The sequence below is a fragment of the Cinclus cinclus genome, chromosome 21 (genome assembly GCF_963662255.1).
Source record: "Cinclus cinclus chromosome 21, bCinCin1.1, whole genome shotgun sequence".
In the NCBI taxonomy this organism is placed as follows: domain Eukaryota; kingdom Metazoa; phylum Chordata; class Aves; order Passeriformes; family Cinclidae; genus Cinclus; species Cinclus cinclus.
The window spans coordinates 8,606,013-8,633,270 of NC_085066.1; the positions used below are offsets into that span (position 1 = coordinate 8,606,013).

At 42.9% G+C, this 27,258-nt stretch overlaps 1 protein-coding gene across 2 annotated transcripts in view; it reads right to left on the reverse strand.

Annotated features, from left to right (window-relative positions):
* Positions 1–27,258, reverse strand: part of AGAP1 (ArfGAP with GTPase domain, ankyrin repeat and PH domain 1) — a 299,706-nt gene that overhangs the window by 153,772 nt on the left and 118,676 nt on the right. For both annotated transcript variants that reach the window (XM_062506694.1, XM_062506693.1), the window contains exons 6-8: positions 26,626–26,760; positions 9,996–10,123; positions 4,461–4,616 (exon numbers count right to left, since the gene is read on the reverse strand). In XM_062506694.1, coding sequence (XP_062362678.1) covers positions 4,461–4,616; positions 9,996–10,123; positions 26,626–26,760 — 419 coding nt within the window. The remainder of the gene's footprint in view (positions 1–4,460; positions 4,617–9,995; positions 10,124–26,625; positions 26,761–27,258) is intronic.

Here is a 27,258-nt window from a genome sequence, read left to right on the forward strand (position 1 = left end):
TTCATTATACCCAATGCATACATTTAATTCACACTTGTGTGGCTCTTAGAAATGTCAGCAATTATTTAGAAATATGACTTAATAATGCTAGGTTTGACCACGTGGATTTCAACTTATTGGTTTTTTTCTGCTTCAAAACGGTTAGAAAGTTGGAACTGCAAGAAAAGCCAGTGACCAGAAAAAGTTATCTGAACACAACGTGGAAAAATTAGCATAAGGAGAATTTTACCAATGTCTAAAAGCTGAATTGCTTTATCCTGGCTTTCTCCAAGGCTGGAACTGCTGCAGGAGTAAGGTCACAGCGCTCCCTTCATGACTTGATAAAGTTCTATGGGAACTTGAAGAAGTTACTCAGATAGCAGCCCGTTATTGTGACAGAACGCACGGGCACAGTGATTTTGACAGATTTATTTTATTACAAAACGAAGACCTGAGAGTCATCCTCCTTAATAACTGCACTGACAAGTGACAACTTCACTCCATTACTTTCCAATGGGAACATTACTCACACGGTATCAGAAATGTGAAAACATTTTTTGTGTGCTTTTCCACCGGGCCATGATGTAAGAAAGGAGCCCATTTGTGGTGCCCAGCACTACCATGGGGTGAAAACCAGGGCCACGTCAGAGCCCACTCGGAGCTTCCAGCACAAAGAGACCGGAGGATTATCGCGATGGTGGAACGCTGATGCCCGTCTCCCCCATCCCACAGAGGGGTGCAAGGAAGAATAAACCCCCGGAGTAGCTGCCCTCGGGTGTGAGAGGAGGACTCCCAAGTCAGAGCATTCTGAGCAACACATTCACCCAGCGGGGATCCCGCGCTGCCGGCCCCGCTCCGCCGGGAACGGGCTCCTATCACCAGTTACTATGGTTCGGGGCAATGGAATGACGTGCTGGGGAATTAAACAAAGAACAAATGAAAGCAAGCAAAACAAGTGGGAGGGATGAAATCCAGTGTGCAGGATAACTATTGTTCCTCATCCTTCAAGACAGATTTCTGCCTCTGAAAGTGCCACTTCCCAAGAATACGAGGCAAAACAAAGCTTCAATAGTGCAAAGCGCCCGTAAGTGACATTGTAAAGAAACTCAGAGAAGGTGCCCAAATCCTTGGGAGGGGAGTTGTCAACTTGAATGTTTCTTTTCTATCTGACTTTTTTTAGAGAAAGGACCATGCCTCTGAAACGCAGGCTGAATATCTACGCGCTATTTTTCATTCCTGGTTTTAAATCATCACCATTCCTTCAAAGTTACTGCAGCTGGAAATCACACGCTGCACATGGAGGGGAAATATCTATGTGCAAAACACTGGTAAATGCCGAAAGTACAAAAATATAGGGATTTCTGTCCCTTGTAGCTGCTAGTAATCACAAAATCCCTAACATTTTCCAGGAGAGAATCTTTGCACGCTCTGCTGTTTATAAAAATAAATTGTGCAGTGAAACAGAGATCTCATCTTTTATGCTTTTGTACCTATGACACACACAATATGTCTTGTATCCTAGCTGAAAAAAAATCCACTCCAAACCACGCTGGAGCAACACTTCCCAGGACTTTTTCTGATGGCACATCTACACAATAAATGGTTCTATTTCAAATTTGGTGCCAGCAAACCAAAGAAGGTCTGGAAAAATTAAAGCACCTGCACTACGATCATTAGAGATACTGCCCTTTGCCCTGGAAGCCACTCACAGACTTGATCCACGTAAAACTTGACCCAAGATGTCACATCTGAGTTTGGGCAGCACCAGACCCAGATCAGCAGTGCAGAGTGCCCCAAAAGTGAAATACTAATCTCTAACAGTAGATACTGAGACAGAGAGCTCATTTTAAGTTTGAAAAACTTTCTTGGAATTCTCTAAATACATGAAAACACTGAATGTGGGAAAGGTGATGCACCTTTTTATGCCAGAAATTCCCTCACCCAATGTGGGATCAGACATGGTTAGAATCAGCTTCTTGCTCAGTGAACCTCACAAATGCATTTTAAATCAACACTTGCCCTATACAAGATTATTTGGTGGTGCCTGTTATCACACTGTCCAAAACAATGGATATTAACTTTTCTAATATTTCATCTATCTTATCACTTAAGGAGAAAATCAGCTGCTGCAAGAAGAGCTTTACAACAAACATTAATACTCAATGCCAAAAAGATGAGATGCTGCACTTAATGCACTGAACGTGCTTAAAATTCTCAACCCTATTCCAACTCAAAAACTGTAATTAAGAAGGATCAAATATTTTCTACTTAGCCTGGTCCTCTTCCAACAACAGAGGACCTACAGATCACTAAACAGATTACCCGTGTTAGATAACAAGGGGTAACTTGCAATTATTAAACAGAAATATATCTGATTCTCTAAGAAGGCATAAGTGACTGGGAAGAGAAGCACAGCAAGAAACCCAGAGCTAAACAGCAAAATATTTTAATTACACACGTGTTCGTAATTACACAGAAAAAATACTGGTTATCTGTTTATTCAATCAAATAATTCCAGGCTATAACTTGGCACAAAAGATGGGTTACAGCAGAATAGGTGTTAAGTACTTGAGGACATAGATTACAGGGCAACTCATTGAACAATCTCACTACACCCACCTTAAAAGACACAGCCAATTCTGCAAAGGCAAATTATTATTATTTTTCCCAGTTATCAGACATTAAGACAACTATCAACACCCTCTCACATTAGTAAAGATAGTTCTCACTAATTATCACAAAGCAGAGCTATAATCTGTTTGTTTACAGCTGACTTAATGTTGCTCTCAAACCTTTCCTGTGACCGTAGATGGGTCTGCTTTTCTCTCCTCCCTTTCTCAAATTTACAGCTGCTCCAAACTGAAAACATCCCAGCTCCCCAAATGTCAGCACCACCTCCAGAGCCCTGGCAGCACCTCACACATCCTTCAGCCTGGACATGGATGGTCGGCAGTGTTCTCAGGGATGCAGCAACATCCCAGCTCTGCACCCAGAGCTCTAACTGCTGCTGGTTTCTGGGCTGACACTGACATCTAGTGGGGTTGGGAATTCTGGAATTCTCCCACCAAACCCCAGATTATTCCCACCAATGGGAAGAAATCTGCACAATTTATCAAATACCGGTGTCAAAGCTGGGACACTTCCTTCCCAGGCCACTTAGTTTATTGTTTTCCACCTGCACATTTGCACCCAAACACAAATGCATGATTTCCTCTCCTTTATAGGAATGGGAGGTCTGGGTTTAAATCAAAATACCTTTGTTGGGATGGACACAGGATTCCTGGGGCTCTCTGCTGTCACTCAGAGCTCCAAAATGGTGACAAAACTTTCCACTTGCTGAAGGTGGAGAGCTCAGATTTCCCTCAGAGTATGAGGAAAAGGTTTTATCAGGTTTGTATGAGGGAAGTGAGCATGACATCACCTTTGGAATAAAATATATAAATTCTTCATGCTGACAGGGAAGTTTTGAGTTCCTAAACACAACTAACATGTAGCTACAAACCCCAACCGTTACACGAGAGCCCAGAGGGATTCTGAATTTGCTATGACATGTGTGAACTGTCAAAAAACTGCTTACAAAACATAATTATACCTGCAACACGATCTCAGAGCTTTCAGCAAGAAGGCTTAAACCAAGGAAACCCTCACTCAGGGCTTCACTAGCATCTCCCAAACTACTTCTGTATAACCTGTCATATTGCACCAGGCAGCTTTCTACTTGATTTTTTTTTTGTTTGATTTTGGGTTTTTTGGTCTCTCAATGAAGTAAAAAACAGGTAGTTTGGAAAGAAAATAATTACTTTAATCTCCATCATCTTTTTTTAACCCTGGAGAAGAAAAAAGTGAACGGATTCTGTATAGTAATAAAAGTAGCATGTGATAGATATGGAATAGATTGTTTTGGGAAGGAGCTTAAAGCTCATCCCATTCCCACCCCTGCCATGGGCAGGGACATCTTCCACTATCCCAGGTTGCTCCAAGCCCCAGAGTGCAACCTGGCCTTGGACAATTCCAGGGATCCAGGGACAGCTACAGCTTCTCTGGGCACCCTGTGCCAGGGCCTGCCCACCCTCACAAGGAACAAGTCCTTCCCAATATCCCATCTAAACCTGTCCTGTCAGTGGAAGTCTCATCACTCCATGCCCTTGTCCCCAAGTCCCTTTCTAGCTCTCCTGGAGCCCCTTTAGGCACTGAAAAGGCCTCTAAGGTCTCCCTGGAGCTTTCTCCTCTCCAGCCTGAACAACTTCACAACCTCACAACCTCAAGTCTCTCAGACTGCCTTCCTAGGAAAAGTGCTCCTGTTTAAGTCTCAAACAGAACCACCCAACAAAAATCCCAAGTTGTTCTTGTTTTGGAGCCCACAGCTCTGTCTCAGGTCTCCTGTGTGGATCAGAGCAGCCCAGCAGCAGAGGGCTGAAGGCCAGGCTGTCCCCAGAGCAGCACACGCAGCCCAGCAGCAGAGGGTCCCCTGGCTCACTCACCGTGAAGAGGTTGGATCGGCGCTTGGACTGTTTACGGACAGGAGTTGGTGTGTTGGCAGTGGGAGGAACATCAATCCGCAGCTCCTTCTGGCTGGTGCTTGGAGTTGATGGGACAGAGGAGGAATAATCACTTAAACTCCCTCCTCCATTACTGGTCTGCAAGGATTAAAGGGAGTTTTAAACAGTGGTACGCTGCTTTCAATAAATGACAATCCATAGCTGTATCTTATTTACTCCTGATTTACGCCAAATTTATGAGAAGTGCAGCCAGAGCTCAGGGGCTCAGCAGGGCTGCCCTACTGCCACTTTTCCCACATATTTCTATTCCAAGCCTTTAAACGTCTCCCCTGCCATTATTTTTTGAATATTTAGATAGCTCTGTTTATACAGCAGGCATATTTTCATTCTACACAATATAACCTTAACTGGGTAGCAACAGTTTAGTTTGTTTTCTAGTGTACGAGTAAGCAAAACATTGGGGAAAACCTTCCAAATCTGGATTTCTACGAAACTAAATTCTAAGCTAAGAGAAACTACCCAGTGCCATGGAGCTGCTTACATGGAGTTAAACCTACTCTGGATACACCACATCACTGAGAGCTGATCAAGAAAACGAAAATAATTCAGGGTTGTAAAATGGCTACTGTGTGGTTAGATAAATTCCAACATATTCCAAGCATCACAGAACCTCCTGAGCTGCAAGGGTCCCACAAAGATAACAGAGTCCAACTCCTGGCCCTGCACAGGATTTGCTGAAGCCACCGATGCAAAAACACAAAACTTGTAAGTAAGACATCCCAATTCGTTTAAGGCAGCCAAAGCCATGATGTTCCATCCTGGGCCTGAAAGAAATAAAGCACTGAACCTATAAAACAGCAAATAAACAGGCAAAAGACTCCTAAAAGCAGGAAGGTGAGGAAACCGGACAGAATGGAAAAGACCAAAAAGTGATTAAGGAAAAAGTCTTAATTGTTTTCTTTAGAAGGACTTATCAGACATAACATAAGCAAGTTCTAAAAGCACCATGAAAGGAGGAGATGCTCTATGTGCTGATGGGGGACTGGGGCAGGACAACAGGGAAAATTCTGCCTGCTGGGGAGATGAAGGGGCTGGGCAACAACCCACAGGTAGTTTTTGCAGGGGAAAGAAATGCCTGAGAGGCACAGAGACACATCTTTAAAGCAGTCAAGTTTCACAGAGGAAGTGAGAAAAGGTGGTAAGAGAATATTCCCAGAATTCCTGAGGAGATAGATGCTTGATGGGACTTCCCCCATGTTCCCTGGGGATCGGGATCTCAAGCTGCAACCAGTCAGAATGAAAAAGTAGGAGACAATCCCTTACACTCCCCAGCTGAAGCCTCTCCATATTCCAAGTTCTCTTCTGATTCTTGCAGCTCTTCCAAAACAGGGAGCAGAGGTGAAGGCACTGAAAGCAACAGCAGGGCTGGAGAAAGCTTTCCTACAACATTCTCAAGTGCCAGAGGAAGCAGCAGCAGAATTGGGAGACATGTATACAACGAAGGAAGTGAAGTAACATAATTGAAATTATCATTTTTAGTGTCCTAATGGAGAATGGTAACACTGGACAGATGAGCAGGAGAAGCTGGGAAGAAGTGGCCTCAATTACCCCACATTTGCTTTTCCTGTCTTTGTAGCAGCTTGTTTCAAAACCACAGGATGTGCTGGAGATGAGAAGGGTGGCAAGGAAATCTTACTTTTTTTTTTAACTGACATTAACAGATTTATACCCCAAGAGCCTACTTCCTTCATGAAGTAGGATTCCCTAAAATTTTATCTTTTAAATCCTTCATAATTTCATAGCATCATTTCACACACTTTTTTGCAGCCGTCTCCTGGTTTCTACATGATTTATTTTCTGAGAGTAACTCCTAAAGGAAAACACAAACCTGTTGGATATTCTTATTCCCCAAAGATACACAGAAAGTTTCTATAAAAGAAGTCCTGCAGGCAACGTTTCTCTTCTCACACACCAAGCCCAGTGGGCTTCCAACTTCGTAAATAAAACTCTGAGGTCTTATCAAAATAAGCCACTGGCTGGAAAAATGAAAAACACAACCAGAGAAATACTTGGAAACCACAGAATGGTTTGGGTTGGAAGAGACCCCAAGGATCATCTAATTCCAACTCCATGCCATGGGCAGGGACACCTTCCACTATCCCAGGCTGCTCCAAGACCCAGTGTCCAACCTGGTTTTGGAAACTTCCAGGGATCCAGGGGTAGCCACAGCTTCTCTGGGCACCGTGTGCCTCCCTACCCTCCCTCATCTAAAATGCTTGTTTTAGATAGACATTAGGTTACAAAAGACTGTGATATATATGTGGCATTCAATATGTTATCATTCCTGTTTTAGTTTTGAAATTCCAGAAAATTTCCAAAAAGAGTATCACTAATCAGGTCTCATACAATGAAATAATGAATAACTTTGCTTTTAGTAGTTTAATTTACATTTTTGGACAATCTTGTTGTGGTAAGAACTGTCTGGAGGCATTGTGCAAACATAAATAATGCATCACTACAGATCTGCAACAGGTAATAAGGAGCGAGCTTGTGTGGCAGCCACACCTCAGCAGCAGCTTTGTAGTGGATGTTAAGCTCCACACCCTTCCTAGGAATAATGCAAATCTCCTTGGAGAATAACAATGCTGACCAGGAAACACAACTCTTGGCACTGCAGTCCATGTGGATGGACAGTGAGGGGCTGGAGCGGGTACAGGGCAGGGAACAGAGCTGGGAAGGGACTGGAGCCCCAGGAGGGGCTGAGGGAGCTGGAAAGGGGCTCAGCCTGGAGAAAAGAGCACAGAGATATAGAAGTGACTTGTAAAGAGTAAATTAAAGACCTATTCCCAGATACCCTGTGGCCAATAAGAGACCTCCAATCTACTTCACAACACTTCTTCCCCTCTAAACAGCTCAGTCTAACTCCTGAAGTGTTCCAAAAAGCCAGACAGTGAGCTGTGACTGGAATACCTGAATGCATCAGACAGAATGTAAGCGATGTTGCACCATCCCTCTTGTTGACAGAGTAAACAACAGTTCTGTCCATCATGGTCATGAATGATAATCCTTGGATTTGAGAATAAAATTCCTTCCATGCACTCTGTGCTGCCCTAAAAGCCAACAGAGGTACCTGCAGTACTTGCAAGGGCTGCTGGCTCTGGGTATCAAGGGTTTTCAAGGAAAACCTTCCCCTTGACTGACATACATGTTAAAAATTAAGTCAGAAGGAAAACTGAGCAGCATCTACTACTAAGACAAGTGAATTTTGTCCTTGGAATAGGAAGCATCTTATTGTGTGAAACAGGCATCTGGAAATACAAAACTATAGATATTCCTGAGAGCATTTTCTGGAAGGTGATCTTACTGAGGCATTCACCACCTCACACTCCTGGACATGCAGACGGAGAAGCACCCAAACACACGGACAAGTCTTTCACAGAATCTCAGAATAGCATGGATTGGAAGGAACTTTAAGGCTGATCTCCAACACCCTGCCATGGGCAGTGACATCTTCCACTAGACCAGACTGCTCCAAGCCCTGTCCAACCTGGCAGACTGAAACCACAGAAGCCCTGGATGGTGCTGAGCCTTAGAATTCCCCCCAAAGTATGCTAAGGACTAGCCTGGTTAAGGTGACACTCGATACTTCTTTTTTTCTTCCTCTAAAGCCTAAGCTTTTGACTGCAGAGTCATCCGGAGAGTTGGCAGGAGTTCAATCCCCAGGATGATGCAACCAGAGATGGAACAATATCTGACTTTATGTGAAGTGCTGTGTGTAACCACTGCCTCTGAAGGCCTATACTCCTGTGGAGAACGCAAGTGGCAGGGCACTGCACCGATAACGGGTTTGATTCATGGAGGAAATCTTCAGAGGAACATCATTATGCCAAGAGAGATGTTCCAAAGGGCAAGACACCAGCCAGTCTTCCAGCCAAGATCAGAGATGGCAAATCTTGCCCCAGATCATCTTGAACTTGGAATTGCAGTTGCAAAGTTCTTTTAAGTCTGGGATAAGGATTCAGCTTCCTTCCCTTAAACAAGGTCATACTGCCTTTAAGTGTAGCACAAAGGAGATACGACATGAAACAGATTTCTGGCCTCTACTTTTAGGTGTGACATCAGTCTCAGAAGAAAGACATCTTTGACTGGTGATGCAATTGCCCCTTTAGGCAATTATGACACCTGGCAAAGGCAGTAAGAACATTACTTCACTGTTATTAAAACAGCATCTAAGGAGCTTATCACAAAAACTACCTTGCCTTGGTTTTCCCAAACAATTCTTACCACTGGGAAGAAGTTTGCTGCATAGGTGATGGTACTGGTCTAAAATTTGGTGGCTGCTGTTGACCTTCAAACTAGACTTGGGTAGGAAGCAGGTGAGCCCCCAGATACCTGATGTCCTTCATCACAAAAAGCTTCATTAACAAGAAATGCCCCCAGAGAGGGCAACTTCCAAGGGCCTGTGGCCATGAACTGGTCGGAGACAGAGCAGCTGAGGAAACCTGGAAAGGGAAGAACCTCTGCCACGTGAGAACCTGTACTTCACCAGAAGGTGCCAGGGTTCTTCTGAAGAGTAATGGACCTAACTCAGCACCTGCTTTAGAAAGGGAGGTCTGAACTCCAGCATCCTCTTTGGGCTCATCAGCAAAAACCAGTCACAGTCTGAGGTCGCATCAGGACTCAGCCTGAAGCAGAGTAACTCACAGCAGAGAACTTTTAAGACCAAACTGGCATCTATATCTTTACGGTTGCAACCCAGTGGGAGAAAAGTCACTCCTTTCTGCCAAAAAGCAAGCACTGTGTGGAATAAACGTCCATAACTGAAACAAATCCTCACATGGATGTTTCAAGACTGCAAAATAACCTGCATATTACTGAGTTTAGACTGAAAACCACACCAGAATGGCTATGGGTATCTGACATCCTTCAATTTATATCCATCCCAACTGGGGACATGCCCAGAGTTTATCAGTTGACACTAGAAAACAAAGACATTGAGGAAGGGCATCACCAGGGAAACACAGGGGAGCGTACAACACATGTGGGTAAAAGCTGTGCAAGTCAGAAAATTTTGGTATTAACCATATGTTTCTCAAAAATACCATCAAGTGTAAAATTCCAGCACTCTAATCACTGGGATATAACACTCATCTGAGTGAGAGTAACCACCAAAAACATACAAGGAGATGCTAAACCACAGCACAGCAAATCTTGTAACTGCAGTGATTGACCTACTCAGACCTGCAGGCTGCTGGGTATCAATAAGAATGATCAAAGCAGGCTTATCAATCCAAACAGGCTTTAAAAACAAATTTTTCTGCTTTGCTACTTTGTTTCTTGAACTAAAGCCAATCTAAAAAAAATTCGAATATCACTTCAAACTACAGATCATGGACAGCATTTAAAAAATGGCAACTACCTCTCGAGAAGCAAAGACAGCACTTGAAATGGCACAAATACATCAGAGATGAAAAGCAATTTATCAGTTCCTTTTCCAAGCATTTATTTTATCTGTACCTGGCTGATATGTACGGCAGAAACCTGGGCAGAACACACGGAGGAGTGGCTCGGAGAGTTGGGTAGAGATTTGCAGGGTCCGATTGAGAGCTGCTGTTTCTTCTTGGTGGAAACAATCTTCTGGGCAACTGAAGGGAAACAAAACATCCAGGCAGGTAAGGCAGAGCACAGGTGGAAAGCAAGGCATGGCAGGAAAACACACAATAAGCAGGACACAAAAAGGGGGGCTCCACCACCAAAGCCTGCTCCAAAAATGGTGTGTATTACAGGGAAGAGGAAGGGTGCTGGCTTTCCATGATGCTCCATGGCAGACTCCAGCTCGGTTCTCCACATGGAGAATGGAGAAGTCTCCATCATCCCCAGAAGTCTCATTCCATCAGCTGAGCACCAGAGGACTTGGGGGAAAAAACTACAAGAAGCAATACCAGGAATTCTGTACCAAGTCCCCTCTGTGTTTATAACAACACTCTAACAAAGTTCACAGTAGCAAACATCTTCTATTCTTCTTTGGGATATTCTCCTGGCAGACAGAAGATACCATGTCTGTGCTGCCAAAGAATAACATGGATTTCCCTTTTTTACCAGCCATTGCCCCAGGGCAATCCACTTTGGAGCCCAAACCAAAGATAACTGAGTATCAGAACTGATAAAGGGTCCCTGACATCAAATAAATATCAGGATTGGTGGTACCACACATCCCAGTGAAATTATTTATAGAAAGAAGCTGTATCATGATTTCTAATTTTAGCTTTTATTCCTCAGCAGCAGTAGCACAGCTGGAAAAATGCCTAATTTGTTTTGCAATTTATTAAGACATTTTCTTCAGCATGGAAAGAAAAGCAGCATTTATCAAATGGATACAGGGATCAGAACCATTAACACCTCTATACATGGCTCGGCAGACCCATAATAAAAAGGACCAAACATAACTGATATGAAATGCAGCAATTTCCAAACCTCTCCTACAATTTTTCAATTTAAACTAAAGTCAAACTATTTCAGAAATTCATCCCATCACACAATGGAACCCGAGTTCATGTTGCTAACTCTGCTAAAGCCTTTGAAAAGTGCCCTTTTTATACCATAAATACAAAAAAATAAAATTCTTGCTACCTTTTGAGTCACAAATTAAAAACCAATCAAAATTTCAGTCTTTGGAAACAGGTACTTGCGTAGTGGCTAATCAAAAATGCCCCTAAACTAAATCTGGCTTCCTTGCATGCAGTTTTCTTCATGAAGGGAAGCACTTCATGAAAATTGTGTCACCTCCACCAAAACCAGTGACATTTAATGGCATCTCCTTAAAAAGCTTCCCAGAAACTTGTTGGAATTAAGCCAACAGAACCCAGTCTGTCTCGTCCAGAAAACACAAAAAGATAATTATGCAAATTTCAATATTATTTTCCCTCACTACATTACAGCACAGGCAGGGATGGTGTAAGCACAGTTTCTTCTCAAATGAGTGCAATTTTAATAACAAAGTGGTCCGTGGCTTATGTTTTTCATGTAAATGAATGATGGCATAACCATGATTTAGTGAGAATACACTGTATAAAGAATGGCTCATATATATGAAGAAGCAGCTTCATTAGTTACATCCCACCTCCAATAGGCCTCTTATCATCCTGAAAGGATGATATCAATTAATTTATCTTTCCCTAGCATATTGATCATAACCTTCATCAGCTAATCATGTTTAAATTAAAGGGGAATATCGTAGCACTCTGTCATTTCAGACCCACTGGGTTATTGATCTGGAGCCTGGGAAGCCATATATTAAAATATTTTAGAACACATTAGCAAGTGAAGAGAGCAAACCAAAGGTCAGATTTTAACATATGCACATGGATTTGTCTTCATCGTATGTGGTAAAGACCTAAATAAAGACCAAAACTGAACAAAAACCACACATGAATGAAAACTACCTTGTCTGCAAAAGCTCCTGCTCTCACATGGGAGAGATAATTAGCCAAGGAAAATATTTACCTCTTCCCTTCAGCGTGAGCAAAGGGGTGTTAGCAGCATCACACTGACACACACACAGCAGAGTCTGGGCAAGGAACAGGGAAGGAAACCCAAGTCTGAACTCGGTGACTCAGACACATGACCTGAATAGAAGTAAAGCACCAGGTGGCTCCAAGCCCCATTCCACCTGGCCTTGGACACTCCCAGGGATCCAGGGGCAGCCACAGCTTCTCTGGGCACCCTGTGCCAGGGCCTGCCCACCCTCACAGGGAAAGATTTCTTCCCAACATCCCATCCATCCCTGCCCTCTGGCAGTGGGAAGCCATTCCCTGTGTCCTGTCCCTCCACCCCTTGTCCCCAGTCCCTCTCCAGCTTTCCTGGAGCCCCTGGAAAGAGCTCTGAGCTCTCCCTGGAGCCTTCTCTTCTCCAGACAACCACCCCCAGCTCTCCCAGCCTGGCTCCAGGCCTTGGAGCATCTCCATGGCCTCCTCTGGACTCTCTCCAGCAACTCCACATCTTATGTCGGGGGCCCCAAACTGGACAGAGGTGGGGTTAAAGCAGACCATTCCTCATCTCAAATTTCTTAACTCCTCACTCCATCAGAACAATGACGTTCTATAAAGTGAATAATAAATTCAAGAAAGCAGAAATATTTTTGTCCCAAGCCTTCAGGCTCTGTCTCATACCAAAGTTGCTGCTGAACACAGTATTTTAATTTAATACTCCCAAAAATATATTTCTAAAACAGAATACCAACTTAATACATGGCAGATATCAAAGGTAATCCAGAGAGTGAAAAGCATTTCAACTATTTTTAAAAAACAATTGAATTGTCTGTACTTTTATACACTCAAGCTAGTAATTTGGGACAGATTTTATTGTAATATAGCAGTAGTATGAAAAGCTAAACAAAATTTATGTGCCAAGTTAAGAACTCTTCTGCAAATACACAGGGATATCCATGGATACTTAGAGTTGTAAACAGGGAGAACTGATATTCAGCAAATATTTGGTCTGGGAAGGTACAGTGATGCTTATTTTTTAGGCATTTAAATTTAATTCCATGAACCAGAATGACTGGGAGTTGTATTCTGCTTGAAGGCATTGATAACTAAAAGCATGTGAAATTCCCACTCCGAGTTGGGAGGGGAAGCTCTTGGCTTGAATGCCTCTTCTTCCATGCCTGACCTATGGCACCACAACAAAATTAACCTTCCCACCCCCTGCCACTTTCATCCTAAACACTACTTTTTGTTAGTCAAAACCCACACATTGCTCAGCAGCTCGCACTCCCTCCCTGCCCGCAGGGTTTTCAGGGAGCCCTGAGCAGAAGAGCTTGGAGCTGCACATCGATGTTTCCCAGCTCCAGCTCTGCTGATCTCCGTGCAAGACACCACGTTTTCTGATGCAAAAGAAGTGAGCACACACTCATTCCCCAAGCCAAGCCCTCCCAGTCTGCTCTTGGGACTGAATTCCCTGGTGGGTGGACCCGAACTGTGTCCCCTTTGGGAGCTCATCCCCCTTAGGAACACAGGAGCTGCACTGACAGAGCTGTCCTGCCTTGCTTCACGGGGCTGTTCACACCTCAGCCCCTCCTCGACCTCATTAGCGCAGCTCCAGCCAAGCACAAGACAAGAAAGGCAGAGACCCGAGGGGAAAACACTCCCTAGGCGAAGTTCAACGTGCAAGGTGAGAGTCTCATCCAGCTCCAGATCTCGGAAAGCTGGGAACACTCTGCAGCACCCAAGAGACGAGTTGAGGGAAACCTCATCTAGGCCGAGACCTGATCTCTCCCTGCTCCTGAGTTGGATCCTGGAAAACACCAAAAGGTATCAACAGTCTGAACACTTTTCATTCCCAAAAGGCAGGGAACACAGTTATTCCTCTGCCCTGTGCTTTGACCAAGGAAAGCTTGGAATATTGAAAGGGAAGACTCCAGGCATACAAGATCCGTAACATCTGGTGCCATTTCTCTTCTCCCCGATCACAGTCCAGGGGTGCTGCATATGTTAGGAGATGTAAACACTCTTCTCCAATTAACACCAATTTAAATCAAAACTGTTTTCTCATAACAACCTGTGTAAGACCATTCATCTCCTCTGCTGTGACCAAGAACAAGTAAACATCAGGTTCAGTTAAAACCTGCCATGGGTGCAAAAGATGGGAATACAGGAAATTTTCCTTCACTGATGGACAGACAGAAAATGGCTTTCAGTTGAATCTGGAATGCAGATGGCTGAATGAAGAACATTAGCAGGGATAAACACTTGTTAGAATAAATACCTGTTTTAACTACTTGGGGGGGAAAAGCAATGCAGAATTGGGAGTTTTGTGTGAGCAAGTATTTGCTTTGACCTTAAAAAACCCGAGTGGAAGAAGATATATAGCAGCTTACATTTTTACAGCAGCTGCCTTTTAGCTTAATATTTATTCCATGTTTACAAGATAAGTAAGGGTTCAATAAAAGTAAATTTATTCCACAATTACATATTGCAGGAGAGAGACAGTAATAACTACCAGAGCAAGCCCTAACCACAAACGCTTCCAAATGGGAAACATTAATGTAAGTAGCCACTATTAAGGCCACTGTTATTTTAAATTCAATCCATTTTCTCAGCTAAACAACCTTTATATGTCTCTGTTTAAAAGGAGAGTTTGGCATCCCACGTGTCAGGTGTAATAGAGAAATGAGTGCTGGACAATTCTGATGTTGGAGCTATGAAATGGCAATTTACCCAGCTAATTCCTAGCCTTATGCAGCCAGAAATGTCTGAAGTTACTCTGCCTTGAAGAAGCAGTGCCACTGTAAAGTCACAGCAGGAGAAAAGAGTTCCTGCTCTGCACTGAGCACAAACCCCCTCCATGCTCTGACAGCCTGTGGTGGAGCTTGCTGGGAGAAACCTCAATGACCAAAAAAAAGTCAAATTGTCCAAGAAAATATAAATCTGTAGTGCAAGGCACCAAAAGCATTAGGAAGTTTTACAGGACAAAGTGCTTGGTTAACAAATCTTTGCTTCTTAAGCCTTGTCTTAGAAGATATGAAATACAGCTGTAAATCAGGCTCAGTATTAAATATCTTTAATCAATGCCAACTTTTTTTTTTTTTCCTCCACAGGTAACTCTAATTAACATTGCACATCACTTATTGCCAACTTCCATGCAAATCACTGCCTTCCAAGACTCAGTAAGCAAATATGCCAATAAATCCACTGGAAACATTCTGGCATCTGAAGTAATTTAAAAAATAAACCTGTGTTTTTGTCACTGCTTGAACTGTGCTGCAAGTAGAAGCACATGACTCAAGGATTTAAGGAGAACATTGTGCCAGACACACAGCTGAAGTCTTCGGCACATGGATTTACCTCACCAGTATCTCATGGAGTTCTGCTGACCTTTCCATGAGGGGTAAAATCAAGTCCCAAGTCCTGTTATATCCCACAGAGAGTTATGATTTTAAATTGCAAAGATTAGAAAAAGTTGAAACAAGAAAAAAAGCCAAAGTTAAAAGATTCAGAGAGAATTCTGTCACACTGATGTGTTTTGTAAAATGTCCATAAAGGAAGTAACTGAGTTGTTAATTCCCCTTTCAGAGTAACATTCCTAATGACAACATCATTGTATGTACTTAATCCGATGTCAAAATATAGAATCGCTTTTTAATCACATCAAAACATAGATTTAAGTGACAGAAAATTCTATGATGCTTCAGGATTTTACCACCTTAGTGAGTAATTTCCTCCAGCTATTTTGAAGCAGCTTCATGGAAAGCCCATTTTTGGGCACACACTACCAAATGAATGCTTTCATGGAGAACATTTCTGCTTTCTGAAGATTCATGCACACCCAGTGACCTCACTAACAGAGCACAGAAAAGGACACTAAGTGATAGAAAGCTGCTGCTTATGTTAGTGCATTTCAGATGCAACCACCCTCCAGAAAGAAGTAAACTAACACATTTACTAAATCAAGTGCCTCATCCAGACCGTTCTATTAACTCAACTGTAAGAAAAAGGTCACAAAAAAACCAGAATAATCAATTATTTTCTTTTTTCAACTGCCAAAATGACACAAAATTGTTACCTAACAACTCAAAAGTCTAAAGTCAGAGGCGCAACGAAACCACAAGATCACACAGCTACATCCCGACAAGGCACAGCTGGTGGGATGACTGGGGCCATGACTGCTGGGATAAGAAAAAGGTTATAGTCACCTAATACTCTGAACAAATATCACTTCTTTCACATTAAATATTCACAAGATGTTGAGTATTCTCCTGAGAAAAGAGCAATCAGGTTACTACAGCACCACCAAAAACTGGTGCATAAACACATCACTGCTTCTAAAGCACAACTTATCTATGCTGTTCACCAAATTCAAGCTAGAGATTTTCTCATACTTTGAAGAAAAGCCTCCCTCCAAACAAACCACCAAGGACCTAAATAAGATTAAATAAACCACCTCAGCCCATGAGCTCACTGCCCACTGAGCCATCAAAATCCACCTCTCAGGCACACAGAAACCTGTTAGAAAAAGAGTTAAGCTTTGTGTTGCCAACATTGCTTCAGTGCAGGTGAATAAATCCTGCCCCTAAAACACCTTCCAGAAATACAGCAGCAGAGAGGAAGTCATCTCCTCCACCACTACAGGCTAAAAATCCTTTGGGTTTGTGGGTTTATGCACATCCAGCTGTCACAAAAGTAGTTCCCTCCCACAGCAGAAGCATCATAGAGCATTTCACATAAATCTCCCAAAACACATAAGCCCCCCCTTTGCACTTTAATCATTTGCTAACAGTTACAATAAGATTGTATTAAAAATTTAAACTGCCCTACTTAATGCAATTTACCTTCAAAGGTCCATTTCCAGAGAATGAAGTCAAATGATATAAATGTCGAACACTTGATCAGATTTATGGCGCCCGAGAATATTTCTCTTGATACAAATCTGACGAGTGAAGGCTAATGGCTTTAGTTTTATTACTTTTTAAGCACTTAATGGGAAAATTCAGACATTTTCACAAGACTAAGCTCCAGCAAGAATGGTGCATTTAGACGCTGACAGCAGAGGAGAAAGCTGTGTGTTCTCTGCGGAGATGACCAGTTAAACAGCGTTATTAAGGGAGAGGTTAACGCCAAGTATTTATGCAGACAATTTGTCACACAACAGTTAGGCCTGAGTGCCTCTGCTAAACAGGGGAGAGCAGCACCAAGTGCTGACTGACTCTACAACCAAGCTTCCCGGTGCGATCCCAAGGAAAGACCACTGAAGCCACACCGGGGCTGTAAAAGAAGCTGAGTAATACTGCCATGGGTGCAGATCAGCCAGAGCCTGCAGGTGATAAGGAAATAGCCCTTTCATTCCTTAGGGAGTCCCACCTTTTCACCCCAACCATGTTCTCCACAATGCTACAAAGCAATAGTTTCACTTGTCCAAAACCACTTTTTTTTTCCTTTTTTTTTTTTTTTTAAACTGAAAGACAGCTGGGACTCCTCAGATTTCAATTAACGTCTAGGTAGTTGGCCGATCAATCACCAAGTGCTATAAATTCCCCTCTATTTCTCATTAGTTACACTACTGCACAGCTTAAATCTAACCGTACCTTTCTGGGAGACTGTAAATTACCGGGCCTAAGACACAAGCGAGTGCATCAGGCATCAGGAGGGGCATAAATGATGGGAGTGAGGCGATTGTACGTGTGCTCAACTCCGGCTGATTTACTCCTCACCAGGGCTTTTTTCACACAAAAGTGGCAGCAGCACAAGTGCCACCAGCAGCACTCCATCTCCTGGAGTTTGCATATCTGACTTGAGACCAGTAATGACCTGTCTTTATTAACATTAACAAGTTTTATGTCCCAAATCCAATTTTCCATGGAAAAATATATTTCTTCAGCATCTGCCAATAATGTTCCTTCATTAAGTGCAGATAGAGCTTGAAGAAAAACAAACCTCTGCCTTAATTTAAAACCGGTTCTGTGGCTCTGAAAGCCACCTCCAGCCTTTTCAAAGGTGAGACAGTGCAGAAGTTACCTGACACAGCAGGATCTTGTGCTGAAGCTAAAAGGAACACATGTTCGCACATTTATTAAGAAAACTATTCCATTTTTAGTCATGTACCAACTTTATAATAATTCTTAAACTGAAGGTGATAAGCCAACACTCCACAGAGGTTGCTGAGGGAATGCACTTGTCACAGATGACAAATATGTTCCAAAAACAGTCTTCTATCAGAGTTAAAATTTATTCAAAAATCTAATATGAAGTTCCAAAAGTTGCAGGAAACTTTCAGTCTGGAGCTATAAGCAGCCAAAAAGGAGAAAAAGCAAAGAAAATAAAAACTCAGAAAACTGTGACCAATTATCAGCAGATAATGAAATCACACTGGGAGACTGTCAGGGGACCCATAAGGAATCACAGGATCCTTTAGGCTAGAAAAGCCCTTTAAAATCACTGTGTCAAAGTATTACCCCAGCACCGTCAAGGCTACCACCAACCACATCACCAAGTGCCACATCCAGAAGTGTAAGTAAGAGTCCCCCAGTTTTCCTAATCCCTTAATAAAACCTATGGAGCCCCTGTGTTCACATTTAATAATTGGGATAATTTTCAGAACTGAGGCAGCCCATGCAGTCCCATCCATCTGCCAACTCATTTTCCTTCCTGATTTTAGCTTACTCCCTAGCCAAAATGCAGCAAGCACTGCTGAAACAAGTCCACACGGATCCCAGACTGGTACCCCTGGTAAAACCAAGCTAAAGAAATAACCAAAACTTACAAATAGAGGCTGTTCAAAAGTAGCTCTGTGTTCTCCAGACTCATCTCTTGAGTTCTACCATACGATGTTGTGCTAGACTCTCTCTTTTCCACAAAATATTGACCAGATCCTGCAGCAGGCAGGACCTGACCTTGCTGCTTCTGGCTCATACACAACTCCAATAACTAAGGAAAAGAAAGGAAAGAGTTTGATGCAGAGAACAAGAGCCTCGATGTTTAAGACTGGCCAACAACAGAAACTGAAATAAAAGGAGGAGCTCAGAGATAAAAGTCACTTTGCACTGACATTTGATGAAAATCACGCAACACGATTGGTGCAAATACTTTTCTTCTGGAGGAAGGGGCAGAAGTTCCAGCTTTGGTGGGCAGGAGTTCCCTTGTGCAGCACCACCTCATCAGACCTAACCTCAATTTCAAAATTCATTATACACAATTACAGAGTCTCTACTTTCTAGAGAAGGAAGAAGGGAAAACGCATCCCATAAACTTGGCAGGAGCGCTGGAAGTTTGCTGGCGCAGGAATTCCCAGGCCAGGCGAATGCCACCACTACGCCTTGCTGCACTCACCACCCCCAGGCATCCAGGGAGGCTTTTAAAGGCTGAATACACGATGCTAATCCAGGCCAGGCAAACAGCTCAATGGCACTTGCATATGCATACGGATTAGCTGAAAGGCAACCATTTGCAATTCGTTTCCGAAATGGCTTTTGAGGCACCAGCTATGCTAATAACCAACTTTGATGTTGGAGATGTGTTTGTTACACAACAGAGGAGGTTACAAAAGGATTATGTTTATTACACCAGTTTTAAACATTTGATAGCTCAGACAAAAGCATCTCTTCATTATGAGGGGGCAAAGCAGGATCTTCTCTTTAATAAATGTTCCTAAACACACCCAGAACAGAATGAAGGTACAGAAAAGGCATTTACAGAAAGGGCATTTCCCCTTCCCTTTCTGTCTTCAGACAACACATCTTGTGGGTGAGCTCTTAATCTTCCATTCATCAATATTAAACCAGCAAAGCCTTTTTTTTTTTTTGCAAGCAAATTTAAAGATAAATCCAAAAAGAACAATTAAAACTAATGCCCAAGGGAAGAAGTATTGAGGATAACTAATAAAAAAAAATTAAAATCAAGCTTTAGACATTTCATGTTGCCCCCTGTATGTGAAGACTTGCTGGAGATGCTGTAAAGACCATGGCATAAAGCAGCAGATGAGGTGAATGGGCTTTTAAGATTTGTCAATAAATTAAGAAAAGTCAGATTAATTGATCAAACCATAATCATAGAAGTGTAACAAACAGCACAGCAGTAGGAAGAGACACAAAGATATGCTGGGCAAGGAGAAACATCCCCCAAAGTGCAGCAAACAAGGCACAGTTTACACAGAGCAGTTAGAAATAAAGCAGACACGAGGAGGAAAAAGGTTCTGGCTGTAATAAAGCAACTTTGTGGAGGTTATGCTCTGTTGAAGCCTCTCCTGCCCTCACCTAACCTTGTGGTCAGTTCCTCTGCAGCATCTTTTTGCAGCTGCTGAAGAATCCTCACTCTAACAGGTATCACCAAGTAGTATTTATTTCATTTTATTTGTTTTGAAACCCTCCCCTCTGGAGGCAGCCCAGGAGAGCCCTGCTAGCAGTCTTGCTGTGCCATCAGTTTGCTGTTCAGCTCACTTGGCTCAGAAAGAATCGCAAAAATTGTCACTGCCCCGTGAGCTTCTGGCACCAGCTCTGCCAGGAACTGCAGCATGACAACACTTGTTTGTGGCTTATTTCTGTTCTGCTTTTCCTTTACTGAGAAAAGGAGAGATTTGAAAAATTAGGGATTTTCAAACTTCCTCCTCCTTCCAGAATTTGTTGTTTCTGTTTCTAAGGTAAAACAATTCCTACTTGCTCGCCACACACTCCACAAATGTGTTTCTAACACTTTATCCCCCAAGCACAACACAAAGTCTGCCAGACTGATTCTGCCTCTCACTCTCATCTCTACTGTAAAAGTAAAAAAAAAATGGGGCAATTTAACCCAAAACAACCACCTTGTTTTCTGCCTCAGGATTTCAATTAGAGTTAGCATTACAGAATATGACTTTACCGGACTAATTCTGAATTGTCACTACTGAAAACCTGAATTCTTTAGCATTTTGCTAAGATTTATCAACATTCTTGTTTTCATTTAATGAATAATTTGTCTATATTGAAGTAGGGCTTGCATTTATTGTACTCAAAAAAAAATTAACAGCTGCCACCTATTGCATAAAGTCTGCAGCTCTGTTCTAGGTTTTAAGTAACCTGCCTTACTGCATACACTTCATTTAAGACTGAAAGGAAGTGCCATAAAACAACCACTATAAAATTAAAAGTCACACAAGAAGTGCTGCAAGAGATTATGGTTTTCTACAAGTCACCTACTGAATGACACACCAGAGCTAAAATCAAAATCTCCCTGGAACTTTTACTGCAATTACATCATTCAAATCCTCTGGGCTCATTGTAGAACTTCTTAAATTCCATAGCCTGGACTGCAGCTCCTCATCCCATTATCTGATTCCAGGGATCAGAAAATGGATGTAGTCACTGGAAGGTCTCTTTTCTTTCCTTTGCACATTTCTGGATCCAGTTGTGACGTTGAAAAATCTGACAGAGCAGTATGAGCCTCAAAGTCCCCACAGCCTGCAAATTTGCTGCAATTTTCACAAGAAACTGGCAAAAAGGTGAAGTCTATGCCCACCAAGCAGCATGGCAGTGACACTGACATCACCGAGCACGAGGGTACTGCAGAGACCTCGAGGAACAACAGGAAAAAAATCTTCAGCTGTAATGTGTGAAGTGTGAAATTTGGTAATCAGTCAGCAAATGTAAATCCAAGGATTTGGATCCATTCTCTAGCCCACTCCCACCGATGCCACCTGCTCCCCAGGACGAGGAATTCTTCGCACCTCTTTTACCAAGCACTGTTCAATTCACACAGCTCATTTCAAGCCCATGTTACATAAATTTTGGGTATTGTTTCATTTCCTCCTGCTAGTTAACGCTGGGCCTTTGGAACAGGGCTGAGAGATTACCTGGAAACCAGAAGAAACGCCTGTGCAAACAAAAACAGCCACCAAAAAAAAGTGGAGTGAAACGAAATGCTCGTTTCCAAACTACATCACCGCATTTACCAAAGAGTTACAGGCAGGCAAGTAAGTTTAAGGGCAAAGCACGAATAAGGGAGAAGTAAGTTCAGAATAAAACACAAACAGAAACACCTCACAAGACGCACAGATCTGTGTGTTGACATCTTTTCCCGTTCCAGCCGATTTTGGCGGCCGGACCGTTTCAATGTCCCGGCGCGGTGACACAAAGCCCCGAGCGGCTCCGCCGCCATCGCGGGCCCCTCACGGGCCCCTCACGCCGCGTCTCCGGCGCCCCCTGGCGGCCTCTCCCGCCGCGCTCCGGTATTCCCAGGGACACGGAACGCGGATTAAGATCAAAAACGTTCATTTTACATTAAAATCAACGTCTTAAAACGAATTCAACACTGAAACTACATCACGTGAACGGGGGTTTCAAATGACCGCGGCTTGAGCGGTTGTTGCTCCAAGGCTAAGCCCTAATATCGACAAAAAGGAATTCACTCCCTCATGTCGCTGCCTCGTTAAAAAAGCCCAAACCAAACAACCAGGAACGTACAAACATCTAACCGGCCAAAATATTGACTGCCCAGCGGTTTTAGGCCTGCCCAAGAGCCGGCAGGCTGATCCAGGCCACGCGTGACCAGCCCGAGCACTCAGAGAAGCTCATCACCGCCGATGCCACGTAGATTCCCGAGGCCTCGGCCAAAATCCCAGGAGCTACAAGGAATTCCCGGAGCCAAAGGAATCGCTGCCTCATTTTGCCCTGCGCTGGGGTCCCCACCGGCCCGGAATCCCTCAGGCCACATCCAGTGCCGGAGTGAACGCCGGATCTCTCCAAAACAACTCTCGGGATGGGACCGACTGCCTTCCCTTTTATCCACTTGCCATTCGGCTGATTAGCATTTCCTGATGAAAACACATCTATAAAAGCTGCCTTGATAACGCTGATGGCAAGTGACAGCCCTTCCCGTCAATCCGGCAGCACCAGGATTCATTTGTCATCTCCCATCCCTTAACAGAGAAATGGTAATTTGAAGTTCTCCTTTTAAGACACCTTTGCTCAACACCACACGGGAAATACTATTCGGGTCTGGAAATAAAGTAAGTCTAGTAGATTTTTTACACAGAGCAGACACATTCCTTAATAAAAAAATAGTTACTTTTTCTGTGGGAAATGGATTTGTAGAGATAGTTGGCTTCTTATTACGATGGTGTAAATTACAACATCTGTATTGTCTCACACTGCATATGAGACTGAATTTGGAATAAAAGTTCTTTAAAAATGCCTCTCAGCTGCCCCATCTCTGGGTCAGAAAAGGGCAAAACCCAACAAATTTGCCAATAAAGCATCCAAAAGTACCGGCAGTAGCACAGCACCAGAGCAAAGAGGAAATTGTGAGGCAGCGATAGCCTCTGCCACCACATACCTGTAACTCCTGCCTCAATACTCACAGCTTTATTGTTCTTTTGGGCAGTATTAGATCAAAATCGGAGGTTGCAGCCATCTAGATGAGGAAAAGTCCCCCTGGCTGAACTGCTAAGTGACAGAGATTCAACTCTGAACTCAAGTTAGACTCAAACCCTTTTGTTTTCACGCCCTGTAATAGCAAAATTTTGTCCTCTAAATATTTGAGTATTTGCTCCTTTGTGGTGTCAGAGACTCGCATGGCCCATAGTTAAATGGGTCAGGGAGAATCCAAATGTAAAGCAGGGCAAGATGTGTGGTAATGAATATACTGTGAACAAAAATAAAAGCAATCCTCATGCATTAATGGTACATCAAACTAATCCAAGAAGGCTAAAACCATTAAAAAGGCATCCTGGGGCAGTACACAATCATTACAACACTGTGCTGACAAAAAGTATTAAAATAATCATTTCCAATGTCATTGATATAATCTGTTCTGATAAGCAGAGGCAGAAAAGTCTAATTATTAATTGGGAATATGAAGCAAAATGGGTCTTATTAGCATTTAACTGATTTTTAAAATGCAACTCCCTTGTTCAACTATTCAAAATACCAAACAATATGAAGGGATTTATTAGCCTTCATCATTGGGCACATTACTAAGCTAAACCCTTGAAACATAGAACTTCTCTTTTTTATTTCAGCCTGAAATTTAGGTTTTAACTCCCAACATATGTGGGATTAAATCTCAGTGGGACATGGTTGAAGGTTAAAAAATAGCCTCTAAAATAGCAGAATGTGAGGGAGGATTTCAGCTTTCACCTTCCTCAGCATTCCTCTTACAAAATATGAACCAATGGCCTTGATGATCTTAAGGGTCTTTTCCAAACCAAGTGATTCAATGATTCCATCTCTGTTACAATCAATAGTGAGCTTATCAGCTGTAATGAAGCATTGGAAACGAGGTATTTGGATTTAACTCGAGAACAAAGTAGCATTTTCATAATAACAATAATCATTCCAGTTATTTTACCACTCAGCTGTGGAGAAAAGGGGAAATGAGTTATCATAGAAGAATTGTAACACATGACCAGGAAGTTCAGTAGCTGCTTGTAGGGGACAAATTAGAAATTTAATTTCTAAAGTGTGTGCAACAAAGGAGTAAAAAGCTCTTCAATGCCATTTCCAATTTCTTCCTCCAAAAGGTAGGTCTACATCACAGCAAGGCACAGCACAGAAACAAGAAAACACATTTTTAAAAAGGCCCGCAAGCAAAGCAGCCCAAACCAGGAGCTGGTGTCAAAACCCACTAATTGTGTGTGTGGAAGAAAAGTCTGTGGGCTGGAACATCCTCAGGTGGATTTTTTTTTTTTTTCCTCCTGTCGCACAATCCCAGAATGGTTTAGGCTGAAAGGGACCTTGAAGCTCATCTTGTTCCATCCCCTGCCAGGGCAGGGACACCTTCCACTATCGCAGGGTGCCAAACTAATGTGAACCTCTGAAGAAGCCACTAAGAATTGTGAAAGCTACACTGAACCTGAATGCCCCAGAGCAGCACAAACCAAGGGGTATTTAATCGAGTGCTCCCTATCAACAGCTTACACTGCTCATTCACACCCCCTCATTTAATGGGGTTAAGAAGTTGCTTTGTTTCCTGCTGAAGTAAACAGCAAAAATTATCAGGAATTGGATTCAGTCCCAGACGTGTCTGGCAAGTGTAACCCATTCATACAGAAGCATTTCTAATCCTATTAGCTGGCAAATATTAAAGAGTTGGTTGGCTGCCATGGGGGCAAAACAACACCCTGATATTTCTTAAAACACATGATCCCTGTCAATTCTTTCTTATGGCTAAAGAGAGACAAACGAACCTCCTGAAAGCTTACAAGTTTATCACATTAGCTTTGCACCAAGAGACTTCCCTTAAAATCCCTGAGGAAAAAAAAAACAAAACAAGAAGGCTGTAGACAGAGCCACAAACACCAGGACTCAAAATATATAATTAACAATCTAACCACAGCCAGCACTCAAAAATAAATGTGCTAACAAAACCCCCTAATGAGTCTTTGAAAGTCCTAATCAATACAGAAAATCCAGGCAGTTAAAACAACAATTTTTGCAACTAGTTCAAGAGAAAACAGGGAGAAAAGCATGATGATGAAGCAGCTTCAAATGCTCTTCTCAAAAATCTGACCAACAGATTGGTTAAAAAAACGGGTGCATGCCAGTATTTCCCATGTACATTGTACTATGTACAATGTTTTGCCTCTTTTCTTCCCATGTAAAAATTACAAGTTTTACTTTTTCTCCAATGTAAACATTAGAATGTATCGCCTTTTATTCCATGTAAAAATTTGAAATTTTTGCCTTTTTCTTTTAAATCTGAAGTGTCTTTTCACACCCCATTGCAAGATGCTGATGTGACACTGCCTCACGTAAGCACAGGCAGAGCAGGACTTTGCAATGAGCAGTCAGAAACAAAAAAGCACAGAAGTAAGGAGCTCTGAGAAGCATTAAAACTTAATTAAGAAGGTTTTTAGACATAGAAGGCTGCTGTGATGAGGGGCTGACAAGTTCAGCCACCAGAGGAGCCTGGCGAGAAGCCAGCCAAGCCCCAGGACACGTGGTCGAAATTCCACTAGAGGGGGCACAGATCCCATCTCATCCAACTCCAAGATCACAGAATCATCGAATATGGAATACCTGGATCTGGGAGGGGCCCACAAGGATTAAAACCCCTACACAAGACTCTCGAAGAGTCCCAGGATGGTCTGAGTGTGAAAGGAGCTTAACGCTTACCCTGTCCCACTCCTGCCATGGGCACCTTCCACTGTCCCAGGCTGCTCCAAGCCCCATCCAACCTGGCCTTGGACACTCCCAGGGATCCAGGGGCAGCCACAGCTTCCCTGGGCACCCTGTGCCAGGGTCTCCCCACCCTCACAGGGTGGAATTCCTTCCCAACACCCAACCTATCTCACAATTTTTAACACCCCATGAACTCTAAGGTACTCAAATGTAGCATTTTCAGCTACTCTGCACAAACAGACCCTCAGCCTCCCCACGAGCACTAAAACCAAAGAAAACTTTGCTAAAATAAAGGAAGCACCAAAGAACACTGAAAATTAAATAAGGACTAAAAATAGCTTAAGACAGTTAAGACTGAAGGTGCTGGTGATAGAGAACTCATCAGTGCACGTGCACTGTGTTCAAGTTAAGGAGCCATCTTAGAAAACACAACAAAAATGCCTAAAAATCAGGCATTCTCTTTAACTAAGCAGGCAAATATCTGAGCTATCCCAGATGGGTGGTTCCTTAGAAAGAGCAGCTAGAGGATGGAGTGAGGCGCTGGGTGAGAAAAGGCAGCAGTACCATCATGGAAGACTCTCTCCACGTTGAGGCCGTAGGTGGCACAGGTCTCATAGTAAGTGCATCTCTTGAGGTCATTGGACAACTTCCTGGCTCTGGCATCGTCGATGACACGGGGGTTGGTGGAGCTGATAGCATCTGCAGAAGGACAGGGGGAAAACACCCGTTAAAGGTCACTTGGAAAAACCAGCTTGGGATTCACAGAGTCACAGGAGGGTCACTGAAGTTGGAAAAGACCTCTGAGGTCACCAAGCGTAACATCAATCCACGGCCACTGCATGTCCTCAAGTGCCACATTCACGTGGTTTTTGAGCACTTCCAGGCATGGTTCCAATGCTTGGCAACTGTTTCTGTGAGGAACATCCAACCTGAACCTTTCCTGGTACAACTTCAGGCCAGCTCCTCTCATACTGACCAATAGCCAAGAAGTGAGGTTAAAGACAAACCATGAAACAGGGTGCACATCACTCTAATTTACATCTCCTTATCCAAATTACCAGTACACTGATTCTAAAAGCCAGGGAGAAAACCTCCAATACTTTTTGCTTTCCCTAAATACATATATCGAGCTCAATTGCTGCCAAAAAAGGAAAAAAAAATACAGTCACATGAAAGAGCATAAGCTCTGATGTAAAA